The 17898-nt window shown below is 30.8% G+C and overlaps 3 protein-coding genes across 3 annotated transcripts; 2 read left to right on the top strand and 1 right to left on the bottom strand.

The window, feature by feature from the left end:
• Positions 1–318: 318 nt before the first annotated feature.
• LOC127799662 (patatin-like protein 2) lies at positions 319–2100 on the top strand. The gene is made up of 5 exons (XM_052333884.1): positions 319–474; positions 584–765; positions 1524–1710; positions 1811–1995; positions 2085–2100. The coding sequence occupies exons 1-5, from the start codon at positions 346–348 to the stop codon at positions 2098–2100; spliced, it is 699 nt and encodes a 232-aa protein (XP_052189844.1). The 5' UTR covers positions 319–345.
• Positions 2101–2259: 159 nt separating this feature from the next.
• On the top strand, positions 2260–2944 carry LOC127799661 (patatin-like protein 2). Its single transcript, XM_052333883.1, has 2 exons — positions 2260–2723; positions 2851–2944. Exons 1-2 carry the CDS (start codon positions 2260–2262, stop codon positions 2942–2944), a joined length of 558 nt encoding a protein of 185 aa, XP_052189843.1.
• Positions 2945–3290: 346 nt separating this feature from the next.
• Positions 3291–5523, bottom strand: LOC127800229 (patatin-like protein 2). Its single transcript, XM_052334725.1, has 6 exons — positions 5065–5523; positions 4783–4969; positions 4493–4654; positions 4100–4402; positions 3731–3903; positions 3291–3626 (listed from the first exon to the last, which is right to left on the bottom strand). The coding sequence occupies exons 1-6, from the start codon at positions 5382–5384 to the stop codon at positions 3542–3544; spliced, it is 1230 nt and encodes a 409-aa protein (XP_052190685.1). The 5' UTR covers positions 5385–5523; the 3' UTR covers positions 3291–3541.
• Between the last annotated feature and the right edge of the window lie 12375 nt (positions 5524–17898).

Below are 17898 nucleotides of genomic sequence, written 5' to 3'. Positions count from 1 at the left end.
AGATGGATGTTTACTAAATTTTAATAAGAATATTATAATTTTTTTTCTCTTTAATTAAAATTGAATCTCATAGAGGGAAAAATTGAATCTCATAAGATAGAGATTAGGTGAGACTCAAATATTCTTATTAAAATTTAGTCTTATCCATAAGGTTCAATTCAGGAAAGGAAAGAAGAAATCCTTTATCGCCTTATTTTCATGCCCTATAAATACAATACCCTTATCCAACCGGTTTCCATAGCATTATTATATATCCCTTCCTTTTAACACTTCCCCAAGTTTTCAGTCTTTCATTTGCTGTCTTGCATTTGAGGTATATCTTTCTAATTGAGAGAGCTTGATCTCATGGACGGCGAAAGGTTTTTGCAGCCCCCGACTGACGGCGACCTAATCACTGTTCTTAGCATCGACGGCGGCGGTATAAGGGGGATTATCCCAGGAATAATCCTTGGTTTTCTCGAGTCTGAATTACAGGTAAATACGTAACTTATATAATTATATATAAGAATATCACTTGTTTGCACCAGTAAATTTTATCTGTCAAAAGGTTTTTTTGTCATGATCTTTCGTTTGGTTGGTGCAGAAGCTAGATGGCGAGGAAGCGAGAATTGCGGATTACTTTGATGTTATTGCAGGGACGAGTACCGGCGGGATTGTGACCGCCATGCTAACCGCTCCAAATGAGAAGAACCGGCCATTGTTTGCAGCCAAAGATATCAAAACTTTCTATCTCGAGCATTGTCCTAAGATCTTCCCTCAAGAGAGGTAACATGATTGAAGCACTATGTATTAGCATAAATTATCATATCGTTAGGAGTATTAATTAGCATCTTAGTGGTATGCGGCAGCTCTAATAAATTAGAAGTTTTAACTCTAAATTTCTTTTCTAAAATAGGTTTCACTATATATAGAATCACCTTTTTTGGTTTTTGCTATTTGTAGATCAGTAAAAAATATTACAGAAAAATACTTGTATTCACTCAAAATAATTTTTTATTGGTAGATTTACTAGGTGCACGTGGCAGTACATAAATTATCACTGTACAGAATAAATATATAAAAAATAAATACAAATCAAGTGTGTATACTAAATAAATTTATTTATGTATAGCTCCTCGTGATTAGGACAATCTTTGCGCGTTGTATATGTTTCTTTCAATATATCACTAATGATTATTGTAATTTAGTGCATAATTTCTTTTATATATAATTAATCACTCAAATATTTTTTCTATCAAGTGGACTTCTCATGATGGGTACGTAATGGACAATGCAAAAAGTCTATAATTTAGTGATGGGCAAAATGACAAATAAAATTCTGCCAGTACCCTGGTTTCATATAAACATATTAAAAAGATTCCATAAAAGGAACTTATGATCATTAATTATAAAGTATGAACACAACATATATATATATATATAATTTAAGAACAGTGATTATGCGTTGCTAATGAATGATCAACTAGATGTATTTACTGATAAATCCATATTTTTGTTGTTGTTGTGTGATGCAAATGTAACAGCAACCCATTTGCCCATGCTACAAAAATAATGAAAACAATAACAGGGCCCAAGTACGACGGCAAGTACCTCCATAGCATAATTCGAGAGAAGCTCGGAGACACACTGTTGCATCAAGCGTTGACAAACGTTGTTATACCGACTTTCGACATCAAGCGACTCCAGCCCACAGTCTTCTCTACCTACGAGGTTTTCTTATTATTAATTCAATTATTTCTTTCATATGAAATTAATTAATTATATGTAACACACGCTTGATTAATCTTAATGGATTTAATTATATATTTAGGTGAAGAAAAACAAATGTCTAGACGCCATGCTCTCGGATATTTGTATTTCCACTTCGGCTGCTCCCACTTATCTTCCTGCCCATTCCTTTCAAACCAAAGATTCGTCCGGGAAAGTGAGAGAGTTCGAGCTCATCGACGGTGGAGTGGCGGCTAACAATCCGGTACACGTTTCATATTTTCTTTTGCTTTCGAATTTTATGAGTTTTATTTATTTATTTTTGTTTTAATTACATAGAGTTTTGAAGCCACGACTTTTACAACTCTCTAAATCAGCAATGCAACTCAATGAATATAAAGAAATAATTAAATAAACACATTAATGCATTTCATATCCATAACAGCAATTTCCCCTTGTTAATTAATATTCTAAAGCTGGGATACATTTAATTAGAATCATAATCAAATGATAAATAATCAATGAATTGTTGTTGCAAAGACTTTAGTGGCGATGGGAGAAGTGACAAAGGAGATTACCAAGGGGAACAGTGACATCTTCCCCATCAAGCCGCCTGATTATGGCCGCTTTCTTGTCGTGTCCCTGGGAACGGGCTCAGCCAAAGCCGAGGAGAAATACCGCGCAGAAGATGCTGCTAAATGGGGCCTTTTAGGTTGGCTAACCAATGGAGGATCCACCCCTCTAGTCGACATTTTCACTCAGGCCAGCAGCGACGTGGTTGATTTTCACATCGCCACGGTTTTCCAGTCACTTCAACCCGAATATAACTACCTTCGGATTCAGGATGACACATTAGGTGGGATAGTGTCTTCGGTAGATATTGCAACTGAGGAAAACTTGAAGGATCTAGTGGAAGTTGGTGAGAAATTGCTGAAGAAACCAGTTTCAAGGGTGAATTTGGAGAATGGCGCCTTTGAGCCTTGCCTGGAAATCACCAATGAGCAGGCTCTTGTAAGGTATAGAAAAAACGAAAGTTTTAAAACAAGGAAATTTTATATTCTTTGCTAGTTTTCTTTCTATATCTATATATTAAAAAAATATCACTATAATTATAAAATTATTTATTTATTTTATTCTGTACAGGTTGGCACAAACACTGTCGAAGGAGAAGCGGCTTCGCGATATAAGATCGCCAAATACTCCTTCCAAGGCGAAGGTGAAAGCGAAAGCGAAATAAAAATATCTTCTTTGTGTTTAACTTTAATAAACTGCTGGTATTTATTTCACATTAACTTGAGACCATTGGTTTAATTAGCTTAAAGAATTAATTTGATTTGGATAGTGATTTATATTTTTCTTTTTAAAGGAAAAAGCCCATTTTGACACAGCTTAATTTGCCAATAAATTGGTGTGGCTATCATAATTCAATATCTTCTTCCAGATTTGAGAAATGGCCCCGTACTTAAGGATTTCACATAAAAAAGTAATAATTTAAAAAATAACTTCACTATAAAATTTGCATGTTTGAGATCTAATTTCCTCACCTCAACGATGGGTTCGTTATTTGAACAAGCTCATATATATAGTTACAAAATTTGCACGCACAAAATTAATTTTATATATATATAGTTACAAGTTACAACTTTGAAAAATCATAAATACCACAGACTCATTAGTTTAAAGAATGGAAAAGTGCATTGAATTGTATACCAATTGGGCATTACATAGATGGTGCATGAATAATTGCCACCAACAAACATATAACGTAACATATTTATATATATGCAAAAGAAAACATGAGAATCCTTAAGGAATCTAATAATTAAATCTTAGTTCAAAATCCTTTGTTTTTGCGGGGTCCAAGCGGTGATGATCTAGTATCACGAAGTTGCTTCTCCCTAGAGAGAAGTTGTGCAAACCTGCAAGAAAGATATATTTTTTTCTCTTTAGTATCCTTAAGATAATTATGCTACTAATTTTGTATGATTCAATATAAAGGCAAACTAAAAAAAAAATTACATACCTTCGAAGAGCTTCTTCATTAGTCTCTTGATTAGTAGGCACTACAAGACCTGTCTCAAAATCTATTCTTGAAACTGATTTTTTTAATAATGTTTCACCGACTTTCACAAGATTATTCAAATTTTCTTCGGTAGCTATATCAACAGATGAAACATCTCCACTTAACGAGTCATCCTATAAAAATTTATTTAGTTCCCGTTAATCAAATGAGATAATATTATAAAAACTTTCAAATAGAAAAAAATCTCTCCCTAAAATTACAAATAATAAAAATATATTATAATTACATAAAATGGATAACATATATATATGAATAAAAAAAAAAAACCAGAAAGCATGCATGTCGTGGATGAGAATGAAATATACATACCTGAATTCTTAGATAGCTCTTCTCAGAATGGAGAGCTTGGAAAACTTCATTGAGGTGGTAGTCGACCATATCAGAACTTGCTTGATTAAACACATCTATTAATGGGGTGGAGCCGCCATTGCTTAACCATCCTATCACTCCCCATTTAGCTGCTTCTTCTGCATTGTATTTGTTTTCAACTTTGTGTGTTCCAGTTCCCAGTGATATAACTAAAAGCCGAGTATAGTCCAGTTGCTTTATGGCAAAAAAGTCAGAATTTCCACACGTAATCTGCTTCGTGACCTCACCTATAGCGACTAAAGTCTGAAACATCCAAGTTACATCTCAAGTGAGCCAAAAATAATCCTAAGAGAAGAAAGAAATTCTAATTTCAGAGGTATTATCTGTAGATACCGGATTGTTTGCGGCCACGCCACCATCAACTAGGTTGAATTCTCTCACTTTTCCAGTTGGGTCCTTGGTTTCAAAATAATAGGCAGGAAGATAAGTTGGTGCTGCTGAGGTTGCAATGCATATATCTGTTAGTAAAGCATCCATGTTGGGCATATTCTTCATCTGATCCAAACAAGGAACAAAGACATATATATAGTTTTGTTAGAACCCGAGTTAGTCCAAGGTATTATGTGTGTATAGTCAAGCAACCAATTAATTTGGGATTGATCCCAATGTTGAATTATATGAACCTGGTAGCTGGAGAAGATGGTTGGCTGGAGCGTTTTGATGTCGAAAGTCGGAATAACAACATTAGTCAGGGTCTGATGCAATCTGGTGTCTCCAAGTTTTTCCCTTACAAGGCTATGTAAGTACTTGCCATCGTACTTAGGTCCTGATAAGGTTTTCACTACCTTGCTCACACCAGAAAATACCGACCTGCATGCACGCATCAAAAGTTCCAAATGTCGTTAACCATTTGGCATATATACAATGCTATATATAATCATTCATACTTCAGTAACGGCCGTTACCTGTTTTGGGGGAAAATCTTGGGGCAATTGTCAAGATAGAATTGTTTGATGTCTTTGGCAGCGAACAAGGGGCGGCTGTTGTTATCTGGTGCGGTAAGCATGGCTGTGACAAGACCACCCGTGCTCGTTCCTGCAATGACATCGAAGTAATCTGCAAGTCTGGCATTCTCGCCGTCCAGCTTCTGAAGCTCGGACTCAAGAAAACCGAGGATGATTCCTGGGATTATGCCTCTGATCCCACCTCCGTCGATGCTGAGAACAGTAATTAGGTTCCCCTGAGCAGGGGGCTGATGATGAAGGCTCGACTTTGTTGCTTCCATTAATTTGTACGGACAAGTGTCTACTTCAATAATCAACAGAGAGAGAGAGAGAGGAATGAATTAATAAATTAATGTGTAGGACGAAGATGGGGATAGTGATGAAGTTTTGGGGGTTTCTGACGAGGAATTAGATATTGGTGTGTGGTCTTGCATTGATCATAAGATATGGGTATTTATAGGCACATTGTAGTTGTTTGAATTGTCCACTGTACGCACGTTCGGATCGTTTATTGAATGCAAAGGCATTTTCTTCTTTTTCTTTCTTTTTTTTCTTTCTTTTTCTTGTGAAGGATAGACTCGAAACATAATTGCTGACAAAACCAGGACGGGTCATTTTCTTATATATGTAATGTTATATCTAAACAAAATTTTATGTATTATATGGTTTTCAAATTATTAAGCTAATTTTGTCTCTTAAAGTATATTTAATGCCAAATTTAGATGAAAGAAGGAATTAGCTCAAGCAACTGATAAACAATATAAAACTCGCTGGATTAAACAAGATGAATTCTAACTATCTCTATATGTCAACCATCATTTATTTAATTTTTATCACCATAATTTAGTATTTACTGTTTATATTAAAATGTAACTAAGAAACATGTATCTACATCTTCAACATACACAAAATATTCTTTTTTTATATGTTGAAAATGTTGAGTATATTCACCCTATGAAAAGAACTAGAACACTAGTAAATAAGCCTTTCATGGCATGAACTCTCTTTTTGAGTCATACATGTGTCCCTAAAAGAACGCCTAATTCCATCCCTCTCCCAACTTCTCCAATGATCTCTTCTTGGTACATTGGACAACATATATACTTCAACCACAAAAAACAATTTCAAGCTCATGTTAAACACAATTGAGAGGCCTCAACGTGTTTTGGGAGTACCCGTGGGCATTTAGTTATGGGACCTTTAAGGAGCATCTCCAACCCTTGGTTTCTCAACTTCAAGAGGTTTTCCATCTTCTTACACCTTGGCAATGTAAGTTTTGGGGTTCCTCTCAATTTGTGCTAGCTAGTCGGGGTTTGTCGTGATTTGTTGGGTATCTAAGTTGGATTTTTTGCTTACGTCATCCATGTCTTGTTGCGTTCTTTTGAATTGCATGATCTGAATTTATTCTCACTGTATTTTTCAGAATTAGTATTATGTATTCATTCGTGTTGAGTTAACTTTTGATTAGTTACTTACATAGTCTAAAATGTTGATTTGAAAATTAGAAATTGAAGGAAAATTGTGAAATAATAGAATATTGACATAAAAATATCGATAATCACAAGGGTACGTGTGTGGGAAAATAAATGTAATTTTTGAGATCTAATTTTGGCATTTTTCCTTCATCTAATTCTGAATTGAAGTATTTTTCTATTTTTAGTGTCAATTTTTTCCCCCTAAGTAGAATGCCATATTTATATATAATATTTTTCTTGATTTTAGTAAAACTATTTCCTTCTAATAATATAAACACAGACAAATTATTTGTATTGAACCATGTAAACTAAAATGTCACGACGATTTAATTTTAGAGTTGAAAGAAGAAAAGAAGGCTATAAACCCCCAAACCCTAGTCCCGTAGTAAGTGGCCACGGTAGTTTTAATTAGATAAATTTTTGTAACTTCATTAGTTAGTATATATGCAATTTATGATTTATTACACGTGTCGATTTGGGCAACTATGTTGCGCAAGTCTTCTTCCCCAACTAATATGTCGGTACCGGCGTGAATAACATCCAAGAGGTTGAAAGAGTCGTGGAGCATACGAGAGTCCATGCATTGAATGTGAAATTGATGAACATGTTGTGTGCATTTTTCTTTTCTTTTTTTTTTTTTTAACTTTACAAATAGGACAAGGTTGTTTTGAGAGTGATGTGTTTACATCTTGAGAGTGATGTGTTTCCATCTTAGACAGTGGTTGTTAACTAAAATATAAAATTAAAAAAAATAGAATATAGAAATGATAAAAATATTTTTTATTGTATTTGTTAAATTTATTTTATAATCATTGAAAAAAGAAGTCACGTGACTTTTTATCTTAATACAATCTTATTTTGATTAAAATCTTATAATGTTTTCTAGCATTATCTTACTATTTTATATTTTGATTCGAAAAATATTTCAATTTTATCTTAATACAATCTTATCTTGTTCATTTTAATAAACGTTAACTTAGAGGATGATTTATCTTTACATGATATTTTTTAATTGAATTTATTCTATAAAGATGGTATGACAGATTGAGGTTTACTAAATTTTAATAAGAATATTATAAATTTTTTCACTTTTTAAAATTGAATCTCATATAGTAGAGATTAGGTAGGACTCAAATATTTTGAGTGAATAATCATTCTCGAAATTCAATCATGAATCATTTTAAGCTAACAACACTCAAAAAGTCAATTAAAGTAGCCTCCCAATAAAAATGATAAAAACATTTCATACATGTCATTTAATGTTTTTCCTAAGTGTTACGAACTAACCCGTGAAATTCCTCTTTGACCAAATGAAGTTTCTGTTTTTATCTTCCCTTGAAATTGATATGAAACTCTCACGCCTTTTAAGTTTTAACTTTTGAAATTCTATTGTTTTACAACTTTCAACTGCTTCTCCCATGCAAAATAATATGTATACAGCATTTTATACAGTAAGAAATAATATACACGTAAAAAGGGATGAATTGAGTTTTTAATTTTTTTTTTAAATTAAAGATCCTTTGGATAAACAAATTGGGCTTTTCAAACTATGAATACTAATGCTTTTAAGTATAACTTTGACCGAAAATTATACTAAATAAGTGTAAAATAAATTCAATATAAAAAAATTGATCATTTTTAAGATTTAGAAAGTTGTTGCTATGACTACTAAGACTAATAATAATTTTACTTAGTAATGTTTGTTAAAATGAGTAAGATAAATTTACATTAAGATAACTTATTTGTAAAGTCTAAAATAATTTATACGAAGGAAGAGAGAGATAAATTTATTTGAAAAGTTCAAGATAACAAGACATATAACTTATTTCTAGATAAATTTAACAAACATAATAGAAAACACTTTTGTCCAGAATACTTTTCGTATCCCACTTTTTTTAGTCTATATCTTAGTTAACAAACACTATCTTAAAAGATAACACTTGGTGAAAGGAAATTTTAAACTTGATAAAAAAAAATGAACAATGTAGCACACAAAAAAATTATAACGGTTCAACTCATCTAGTCTACTACACTCCTTGGGTTCCTCACCAAGAATTTCAACAATTCACTATAGCTTTCTACAAGATCAACTATAACTTCAACTTTTCAATAGATGCAGCTATAACCTCTACTTTTCAATAGATTAACAATAATCGAATACACAATTTTTGTAAAGATTAGCTGAAACCTTTTTATACTGTGCTTTTCATGGACTTAAACACTAACCACAATAAAATAAGTGAAGAATATAAAATCAAACACTTTGAAAAGCTATTACAAGATTGAAATCAAATAATAAAGGTAATTTCTCACAAATAAGAGATAGATGAAAACAATGTGAAAGTAGAAGCACTCTCTCTCTCTCTCTCTCTTTTACAAGTAGAAGATAAAAAAATTTAAGTATCTTTTTGGCTCAAGGTAGTAAAAGAAAAATATTCAAGAACAACAACAATTTTTCTTCTTCTTCTCATTTTATACTTGCTATCAAGAGAATGAAATCTCAAGTACAATCTTATTTTTCCGTAAAATAATCATTACAATATATGAAAATCAAGATAAAATAATAAGAAAAAATTTAGAGCTATTTTGGAGTCTTAACAATCAAAACTGTGTATTAAAAGTCTTAACAATCAAAATTGTGCATTAAAAGCACTTGCAACGGCTAGTTTAATAGCTCTTTTTTCAGCTTTAGCACAATATTAGTCGACTATTTTTTATCCTTATTTGAGTAAATTTGATCTTTACTCAACTATATTTGTTTATTAGTCAACTAAATTTTGTTTGCACTCGATTATTCTTAATAAATACTCAATTATTTTTGTTTTGCACACAGCTTTCAGATATATGCATATGATACTCGATTATCACTCAAATATAGTCGATTATATATCAACTTTTACTCTATTATAAATGAAAAATACTCGATTATAAGAAAGTAAAACCTCATAATCTTTGTTCAAGCAAAATCACTTAACTATGAAATAGAAATACTTGACTAATATAAGATTTTACTCGATTATACTTAACTCTTAGTCAATTAATGCTCAAGTAATGAAACTTGACATTTTTCTTGAAATAATTACTCAATTGCAAAAATAATTACTCGATTACATTTGATTTAGAAAAAACTTGCAAGATCTACTCAAGTACAAAAAGATAATTAGTCTAGTATAAATTTTCACTTACTCGAAAACATTTTAACTTGTAATCGATTATATACTTTACAAAATTGGCTTACTCGATTACAATAGAACTCATACTCGATTAAGACAATGAGAACAAAGTCTTAACAGCTTTACTTGAGTGACATAGAATATTTACTCGCACATCAAGGAAAACGAGTTTTAATGATGGGAAAATCAATCATTGAAAGTTGATTTACTGTCGTTAAAAAGTTATAATGACAGGAATAATAAACATGTCATTAATTGTATTAGCGACCATATGATTACTGTTGTTAAAAATAATTATCAATTACCGAATCAGACCCAATAGCAACAATATTTTCTATCGTCAATAGTATGAACAATTAACAACTGTATGATTCATGTTGTTAAAAATAGCTATTTAGCTATCAAAACACAAAATGATAACGATTGTATTTCCTATCATTAATAGTATGAACAATTAGCGACTGTATATAATTCCTATCGTTAAAAAAAGTTATCTAACTACCAAAATACAAATTAATAACGATAGTATTTTTTGTCATTAATAGTGTGAAAATGACGGCTAGTCATCAATGACGAGAACATCTTATTTTGATATAAACCACCAAATCTATATATCATTATCCATATCAAATTGGAATAAAACTCATATAAAATTAAACATGTCATTCAAATAACACCAAAGTAATATATGTTCAACCAAAATAAGAAGCATCATTATCCATTAACATTTACACACCAAAAGTAGTATCTGTTAGGAAACCACGACCGTGCAGTCGACGCCTTTGATCCCGTTTCTTTTCGATCCATAGAGACGCAAGCGCGAACTCCTCTAAGTTAGTCCACACGATTGGCCCTTCCCATGATGTCCCAAGTTGTGCTAGCAACCTTGGATGTTTTGAGAGAGAATGAAAATTTTTCTTATTCCTTTTTCTGTTTAGAAGTAGCATATTTATAGAGCACAAAACCCTAATCATGCCATAACAAAATCTTAAACGTGTTAGGGCCAGACCCTAATCATATTGGGGCGGTTCTCTCCTTTAATTGTGAACTAAGCTCGATCTAAGTGTGTGACCCTTTAGGTCCACTATTAGACCAGATATAAGACCCAACTCTATTGGGCTACTTTAGGGCCTAACTTATTGATCTAATTTAAACACATCTCATGGACTTTTTAATTAAACTCTTTAATTAATAGTTTTATAATTAATCAAATTAATTCTAAAATCTCTACATATCATGGTTAACATCTAACAACATGTCATGAATGCCTAACTAATGATGAAATATACACAGACATTTTCAATTACAATTACCATGCAGTAAAATCATTTTAATTATCAATCAATGTCCTGATTAAATTTAGAGCATGATTTTATGATGAAACCTTAACCATTCAATAACTATGTATCAATTCCAAATTTATGACTTGATAGGTAAAATCAAAACATCTTTTAATTTCTACCTCACCTTGACCAATAATTTTCACAGTCATGAAATTATTGAAATACATAAGACATCCTCTTATCTGGACGATAAGTGATGAATCCTTTATTGACATTCGTAAGCCTTCATATGTGACAAGGTCATGCCCAATGACAATTTGTTAACAATTTCTTTAGAATCCAAATAGTAACAAGGTGTAACCAGTCAAATATAAGACTACCATGATATCTCAAGTCTAAGGACCAATCACAATTGTAACACACGTATTCCAATTCGACATTGAACAATAACTATTAGGAGTTCTGTAGCGGGTCAGTTCAGTGTACTTATTCTTCTAATAAGCACCCATATATATGCAGTAGTGTCCTCACACCAATGTTCATGAAACAAGACATTCTCCCGATTGAGCATGCATCATATGTGCTAGTCTATCCAAGTTATTAATGTTCATTCCTAATAACTTTATGACTAGGAACATTTAAGATCAAGGCTTATAAGGAATATGTTTCATGATCGTCATCTTTATGTATGACCATATTTTATGAGCCTATTTGGTCTATGGACTTTGTCAAGTATAGATTACAATAAATAATGATGCCAATCATTAACAACAAATAAAACATAATACCTTTGTAATAATAATTGATTGAATAAAAAGAATTATAATAAAAAGTATGATCATTTACATAAAATACAATTAGCCTGTGGGGTATAACACTAATAGTATCTAAGTGTTACTTGCCAACAAGCTACACCAGAAAAAATGTTCAACTAAAAGAAACACTTTGACAATTGTATATACTATACAAAAATGTACACCAAAACACTATAGTCAAAGAGTTGATTGAAATTATAGTCATAGAACAGTTCATGTAGTCCAAGACAGAAGTTCTTTCTTTAGAGTCTTGTTGTCCCATTGACTTATAGAAAAAAATAAAACATAAAATTAGAGTCAGAACTGTTCATGTTTTCTTTATAAAAAGTTAGAAATAAAATTAACAAAGCTCAAAACGTCTCATCACAAGCTACATAACATACAACCACTAAAATGTACCAAAACACAGCAAAATTTGACACATTCTAAATTTTGTAATTGATACTATTTGTATAAGAGTTAAATACTCACAAGCTTCTAAGTAAAAAAATTTACACTTACAAGGATAACAATTATTGTAATATAATTTGTAAAAAAGCAAAAGTTATAGCATTTTCACTGTGTACATGAGTCCTTTGTTATATAAATAACATTATCATATTTGGACCTATATACATCAATAACTTTCATGTTAATATCTTGTTGAAAGTTTATGTAAAATGATGTTGTTGCACAAATTTTTCACGAATTTGTCCACAATAAAACCATTGCATAATTTCATGAATATTTAGCAAAAAATAAACTATCCTAATTAACATGTGTACTTATTGCACTTCCTTCCCTCATTTAGCAACCAATTTTCTCCCTATGTGCTTTTTATCTCAAGAACAACTAGCTCCCTTACTTCTTTCTCTCCCATGTTATCTTGCTAGTGTTCATTGCAAACCCAATAAGGCTTGCTAGAATTTCATAATATTTCTTTTTAATAAACTATTGTCTATGATCAAGAAACTATGGCCAATATTAATATTCACCAAATTGAGTTCAAAATAAGCTATGTCAAAATTTAGTATAAAGAAATAGATATTACTTGACTAGATTGAGATGTAGAAGGTTGATCTTGACTCCTAGATTGCATGAATTCCTTAATTGCAATTTTTAGAGCTTCCAGCCTTTTAAGTCTCTTATTCTCTTCTTCTAATTCATTCTTGCTTGAAGATGCAGGTTTTAGTTTTTTAGGTCTCACCCCACCACCATACAAAAGAACATGATTCTTCAATTGGGGGTCAAAACAAGTCTCAATAATTTCAAGATTAGACATTTCAGGATTCTATTGGATAGTTTGAACTAATTGATCCTACAAAACATGTTCATGATATAATTTAATACACATTAAATATACTTAATTGTGAAAAAGTGAACAAGGAAATTAAAGCAAGTGTCATTAACTATTTAACTTACATATGTTTCTTGTTCTTTTGCCTCCACCAACTTCTCACATTTCTTCCTAGTTGCAAACCATATATTTGCTAAATTTTGATTTCATGACCATTTTTGTCTCCCTAAATAAAATGAAAAGTTTAGAGTAACGGCTATCTAACAGAACTATTGATATGTATAAAGGAAAATTATTGAATGTATATATGTTATAGTACCATTTGGTATGCAATCTCTCGCATTGACTTGCTTTTGATCCTATGGAGCATGCGTAGCTTCTCTATATTTTCTAAACTTCTTTCATTTTTTTTTTCTAGTTAAATTTAGAGAATTTAATAACAACATAAAGTACATAAATGAGATAGGAATGCTACTCCTTAAAAAGTTAGAAGTAGAATTACAAAAAAATTCGAGATTGTTTACCTTGAAAGATGAAGCTTGAAAATAGTTTTTGACAAGCCATTTCCAATCTTCTTGATCTTGAATCTCCTCAGACTTTTTTTTTCAGAATGTCTTGTATAGTATTATACGCTTGATATATTTTCTATTCAAAGGGGACCTTCACGATGATTCTCCATATTATCATTTTTAAACTTCTCCTGCAAAGAAAAGTTAAACAAATCAATAACCAAAATTGAAAGTATATATATCAACTAGTTTTTATTTGCCTTAATTGCAGCCTGCATGTGGCTCTTCTCTTGTTCTCCAATTTCCTTCCAACTATGAACTCTAACATGGCAAATATTAAAATCATGAACAATCCGTCCCAAGTGTCTTGACAAAGCCTCGCGATTAGGTCTAACAGCTCAATTTTGATAGAAAGTTACTTCTAGTTGGTCATCATTTTTTAGAGCTGCAACTCTTTTGTTTTTGTTCATTCCTCGAACTCTTTTTTTTTTTTTTTGTCTAACATAAATTTGTTAAAGTTACATAATTATGTATTAATGTTTATAAATACCAAAATAATGATAAATAAATACCATCATTTTCCACTTGTGCTTTCTTTTTTCTTGGTGATTGATGTGGATGTGGTTTGACTTCATTAGGTTGTTGTATAATTTCATCAATTAGTGGATTGTCTGGAAGACATTGTGAATCATCATTTGATTGGGTTTGTCTTTCTTTCCATGTGAAGCAACAAATAACAAAATTTAACTTATTAAGTTCTAAATAAATACCTTAGGAAATCTTGAAACTAGCAAACTAGGATATATTGGTTGCTTAAGGTCATCTATCAACTTGTAGAACTATTTGTCTCCATCATTCGGTTCTATTTCAGGCAAATTTTGGGTACCTAAAAATTCAACATCTCCACTATTTTCGTCTAATCCTTTAAAATGAGGATACAAGTTATTTATGAATTATTGGATGTCATCATCACTATCATCTAGAGCACTAATATAATCTTGTAAGATCTCATTTTCTTCATCCTCAAACTTAGATTGAGGCTCATTGCTCATTTCACCATGATAATACCAAAATGTATACCCTTTAGATATTTCATGTATCATTAGATGTACTCTAATAGAATCACGAGTTCCAAAATTAGTGTTGCAACATTTTGCGTATGGCCACTGAATCTTATTTTTGGCACCTAACAATTCTTCAAAGCATAATCCAAAAACTTTTGTACCATAAGCTTCATTAAGTCGATCGTTGACAAGATTCATCCACTCTTAATTACTAGGTGCCATTATCTTGTAAAAGGATGACAAAATCTTGTACTTCACCTAAACAATATAACAATAATATCATTTAGCTAAACCTTAAGAAATAGAGTTGGCTATTTATAACAAAATTAACTTTTCATTATTAGAGTTAGACTTTAAACTTGTATGAACTTTTAAAAAAATAAACTTTAAAAGCAAGTAAACAAATGAAGAGCCTAGCTAGGTAAATATCTACTTCACTAAACCTAGCAAAATTGAGTCCAATTCCTACATGTTCATTATTTAAATTTCTTAAACATACCCTCCAATAAAAAATGCACACACATTGATGAATCCAAAAATGACGATGAGCACAAGAGCATGGTAATTAAACTAACAGAATATAATCAGGATTTAATAACTTGACAATAAGAACCAAATAACATAATATAATCAGGATTTAATTAAACATCATCACATCCCATTGAGTCTTAAGAAAAATATTAAAAAGATTAAGTGCGAAAGTCACTTTCACATGTTAATAACTTCTAGCTTCAAGCGTGGCTCACAGTGAAATCCAAGCACTAATTTGATCCCAAGAAATTGGCAATAAGCATCGAATTTTGACAAACGCAAAAGGCCCATAAAATCCAACATATTTTGTGACTAAATCGCGCTACTACAAGGAGACATATATAGAAAGTACCTTATGGAGGCCAGGAACACAGATGCTGAAATGAGAAAAAGAGAGAGAAGTAGAAGAGGGGGTTTGGGGCTTATATAGGCTTGAGAAAGAGAGACAAGAGGGGTTTAACGATGTAAGGCTTTTGAGGGGTTTTTATTTAGAGTCCATTTCTTTGAACAAAAGAAAAAGAAACTGTCAGCTTGGGCCGCGAACCAGGAGACTTGTGAGGTGCCGCTAATCCAAACGATGAGGAGCTGGAGCCGATGGACTAGAGACGGTGGTGGGGTTGAGGCAATGGAGGTGATGGGTTGGAGACGACTTCGATGGGTTGAGAGAGGGAGATGAAAACAATATGAATTTGGGAATTTGGTCAAGGGAAAGAGGCGGGGAGATTCCCGCCACTACAATTAGCTTTTTTTTCTAGACATTTAATTGTTAAATAAAAATAAAATAATTTATAAAAATAATATTAATAATTATTTGATTAATAAAAATAAAATAATTTATGATTATGATAACTGATAAAATAATTTAAATTATGACAATTATTAAATAATTTAAATAATAATTTATGATAATAATCTAAAATATGATAATAAAATAATTAAATTATTGCATCATTTTAATATTTATTTTAAAATATAATTATATTAAAAATCTAATAATTATAATAAATTAGTTTGATATATTGTATTCTTTTTAATATTTTCATAATTTTTTAATTTATTGTATTATCAATAAATCATTACTGCTCAATTATATTAGTTTAATAATTATATTTGTGTATTTACAAAAAAATATAATTATATTAAGGATTTCTCATATAAGTGTTAGTTAAATCTTAATAATTTTTTTCTATTATTTCATGGTTAGAATTAAAAATTTTAGTCAATAATGATGGGAAAGTAGTATATTAACGACAACTTATTGAACATATCATTAAAATTTATTTTATAATGAAAGCATTTATATTTAGTCGTTAATAATACTACATTAACCACCAAAATTAATATCGTCATTAGTCTTTTGTTGTTAATGCCTCTTTTTTTTTTTTTTTCTTGTAGTGTCGATTAATACTTTGATACACTCAATTGGATTTAAGTCTTACTCGATTATTGACATATATTGTTTTGAATATCATCATCAAAACAATTTTCCCATCAACATCCAAATAACATAAGCCTTAAGCTCAAATAAACACAAATATTATTTGTGAAAGTTGAATAAAACTAATTTTTCAATTATATTCACTTTGTTACATAAAAAAACCTTAGAGAATAAAGGAAATATTTTTAAAACACATGGCTTTGACAATAAATTAGAGAACAATATATGATATTCAACTAAAAACTTTATTTTTCTAGATTCAAATAAGAATCATTCTACTAGATTCATACATTAATTCACAGCATGTAACATAAAAATGTATTATATTTATTTATAATAACTTTATGAAACATATTCACATGAAACATTCATAAGTGAAGTAACTCACCATTACTTGACTGAAATAAAACATATAAAACATTACAAAAATATGTTAAGCACAAAATATGTTACTTAACAACAAAGTACATCATTTAGCACAAAAATGCTTTAACTTGTGCATTATGATGTCTCATTTATATTTAACAAAATAAGAGTGCACAAACACGCGCGCGCACACACATATATATATGATTTATATTTTATAAGTCCTAAGCCATCATACAAATACTACTAATATATATTTTGAGTAATTCTTGAAAGATAAAAACTTTAGAATCCTATTACTCAAATGTGTTGAATTTAGACATGAACAACACTAGAAAGTGTTGCTTGAAAAACATACACTACAACAAATTTTACTATTAGTGACAATTTTTTAGTGGCGCTATGAATTTTCGTCACAAAAAATGTACTTTTTGTGACGATATAAGCATTTCGTCACCAAAATTAGTGAACTATTATTTTTTGGTGACGATTTTGAGATTTTGTCACAAAAAAAGTCATGCATAAGTTTGCACCAACTTTTAACGCCAACACCCGATTGCGAAAAATGATTTCGTGACGCTTTGTATATGTAGGTGACGAAAAATAAAACGTCACCATATTAATATTATATTAGGTGACGATATATTTATGTCACAAATGAATGGATGACCATTTGTGACCTATTGGATATCGTCACAACTGTAAATAGTATTATGTGACGTTAACTTTGGTCACCCATTGATAGTAATATTTTAGTTTGTTGCATAAGATGATGACTTTAGGAATGTCACTAATGAGTGTTACATTTGGGGACGATATGATCTGTGTCACGTATACAAAAATAACCTATTTGTGATGCATTACA

The sequence above is a fragment of the Diospyros lotus genome, chromosome 4 (genome assembly GCF_014633365.1).
Source record: "Diospyros lotus cultivar Yz01 chromosome 4, ASM1463336v1, whole genome shotgun sequence".
In the NCBI taxonomy this organism is placed as follows: Eukaryota; Viridiplantae; Streptophyta; class Magnoliopsida; order Ericales; family Ebenaceae; genus Diospyros; species Diospyros lotus.
Note: the sequence above shows the minus strand (reverse complement) of the source record. Positions and strands in the feature narration are given on the sequence as shown.

Coding starts and splice junctions, on each gene's coding strand:
- LOC127799662 (XM_052333884.1), top strand. CDS start 346: ATGGACGGCGAAAGGTTTTTGCAGCCCCCGACTGACGGCGACCTAATC. Junction 475..583: donor TTCTCGAGTCTGAATTACAG/GTAAATACGTAA, acceptor TGGTTGGTGCAG/AAGCTAGATGGCGAGGAAGC. Junction 1,711..1,810: donor CAGTCTTCTCTACCTACGAG/GTTTTCTTATTA, acceptor TTATATATTTAG/GTGAAGAAAAACAAATGTCT.
- LOC127799661 (XM_052333883.1), top strand. CDS start 2,260: ATGGGAGAAGTGACAAAGGAGATTACCAAGGGGAACAGTGACATCTTC. Junction 2,724..2,850: donor AATGAGCAGGCTCTTGTAAG/GTATAGAAAAAA, acceptor TATTCTGTACAG/GTTGGCACAAACACTGTCGA.
- LOC127800229 (XM_052334725.1), bottom strand. CDS start 5,384: ATGGAAGCAACAAAGTCGAGCCTTCATCATCAGCCCCCTGCTCAGGGG. Junction 4,970..5,064: donor AAGATTTTCCCCCAAAACAG/GTAACGGCCGTT, acceptor GCGTGCATGCAG/GTCGGTATTTTCTGGTGTGA. Junction 3,904..4,099: donor AGAGCTATCTAAGAATTCAG/GTATGTATATTT, acceptor AAATTTTTATAG/GATGACTCGTTAAGTGGAGA.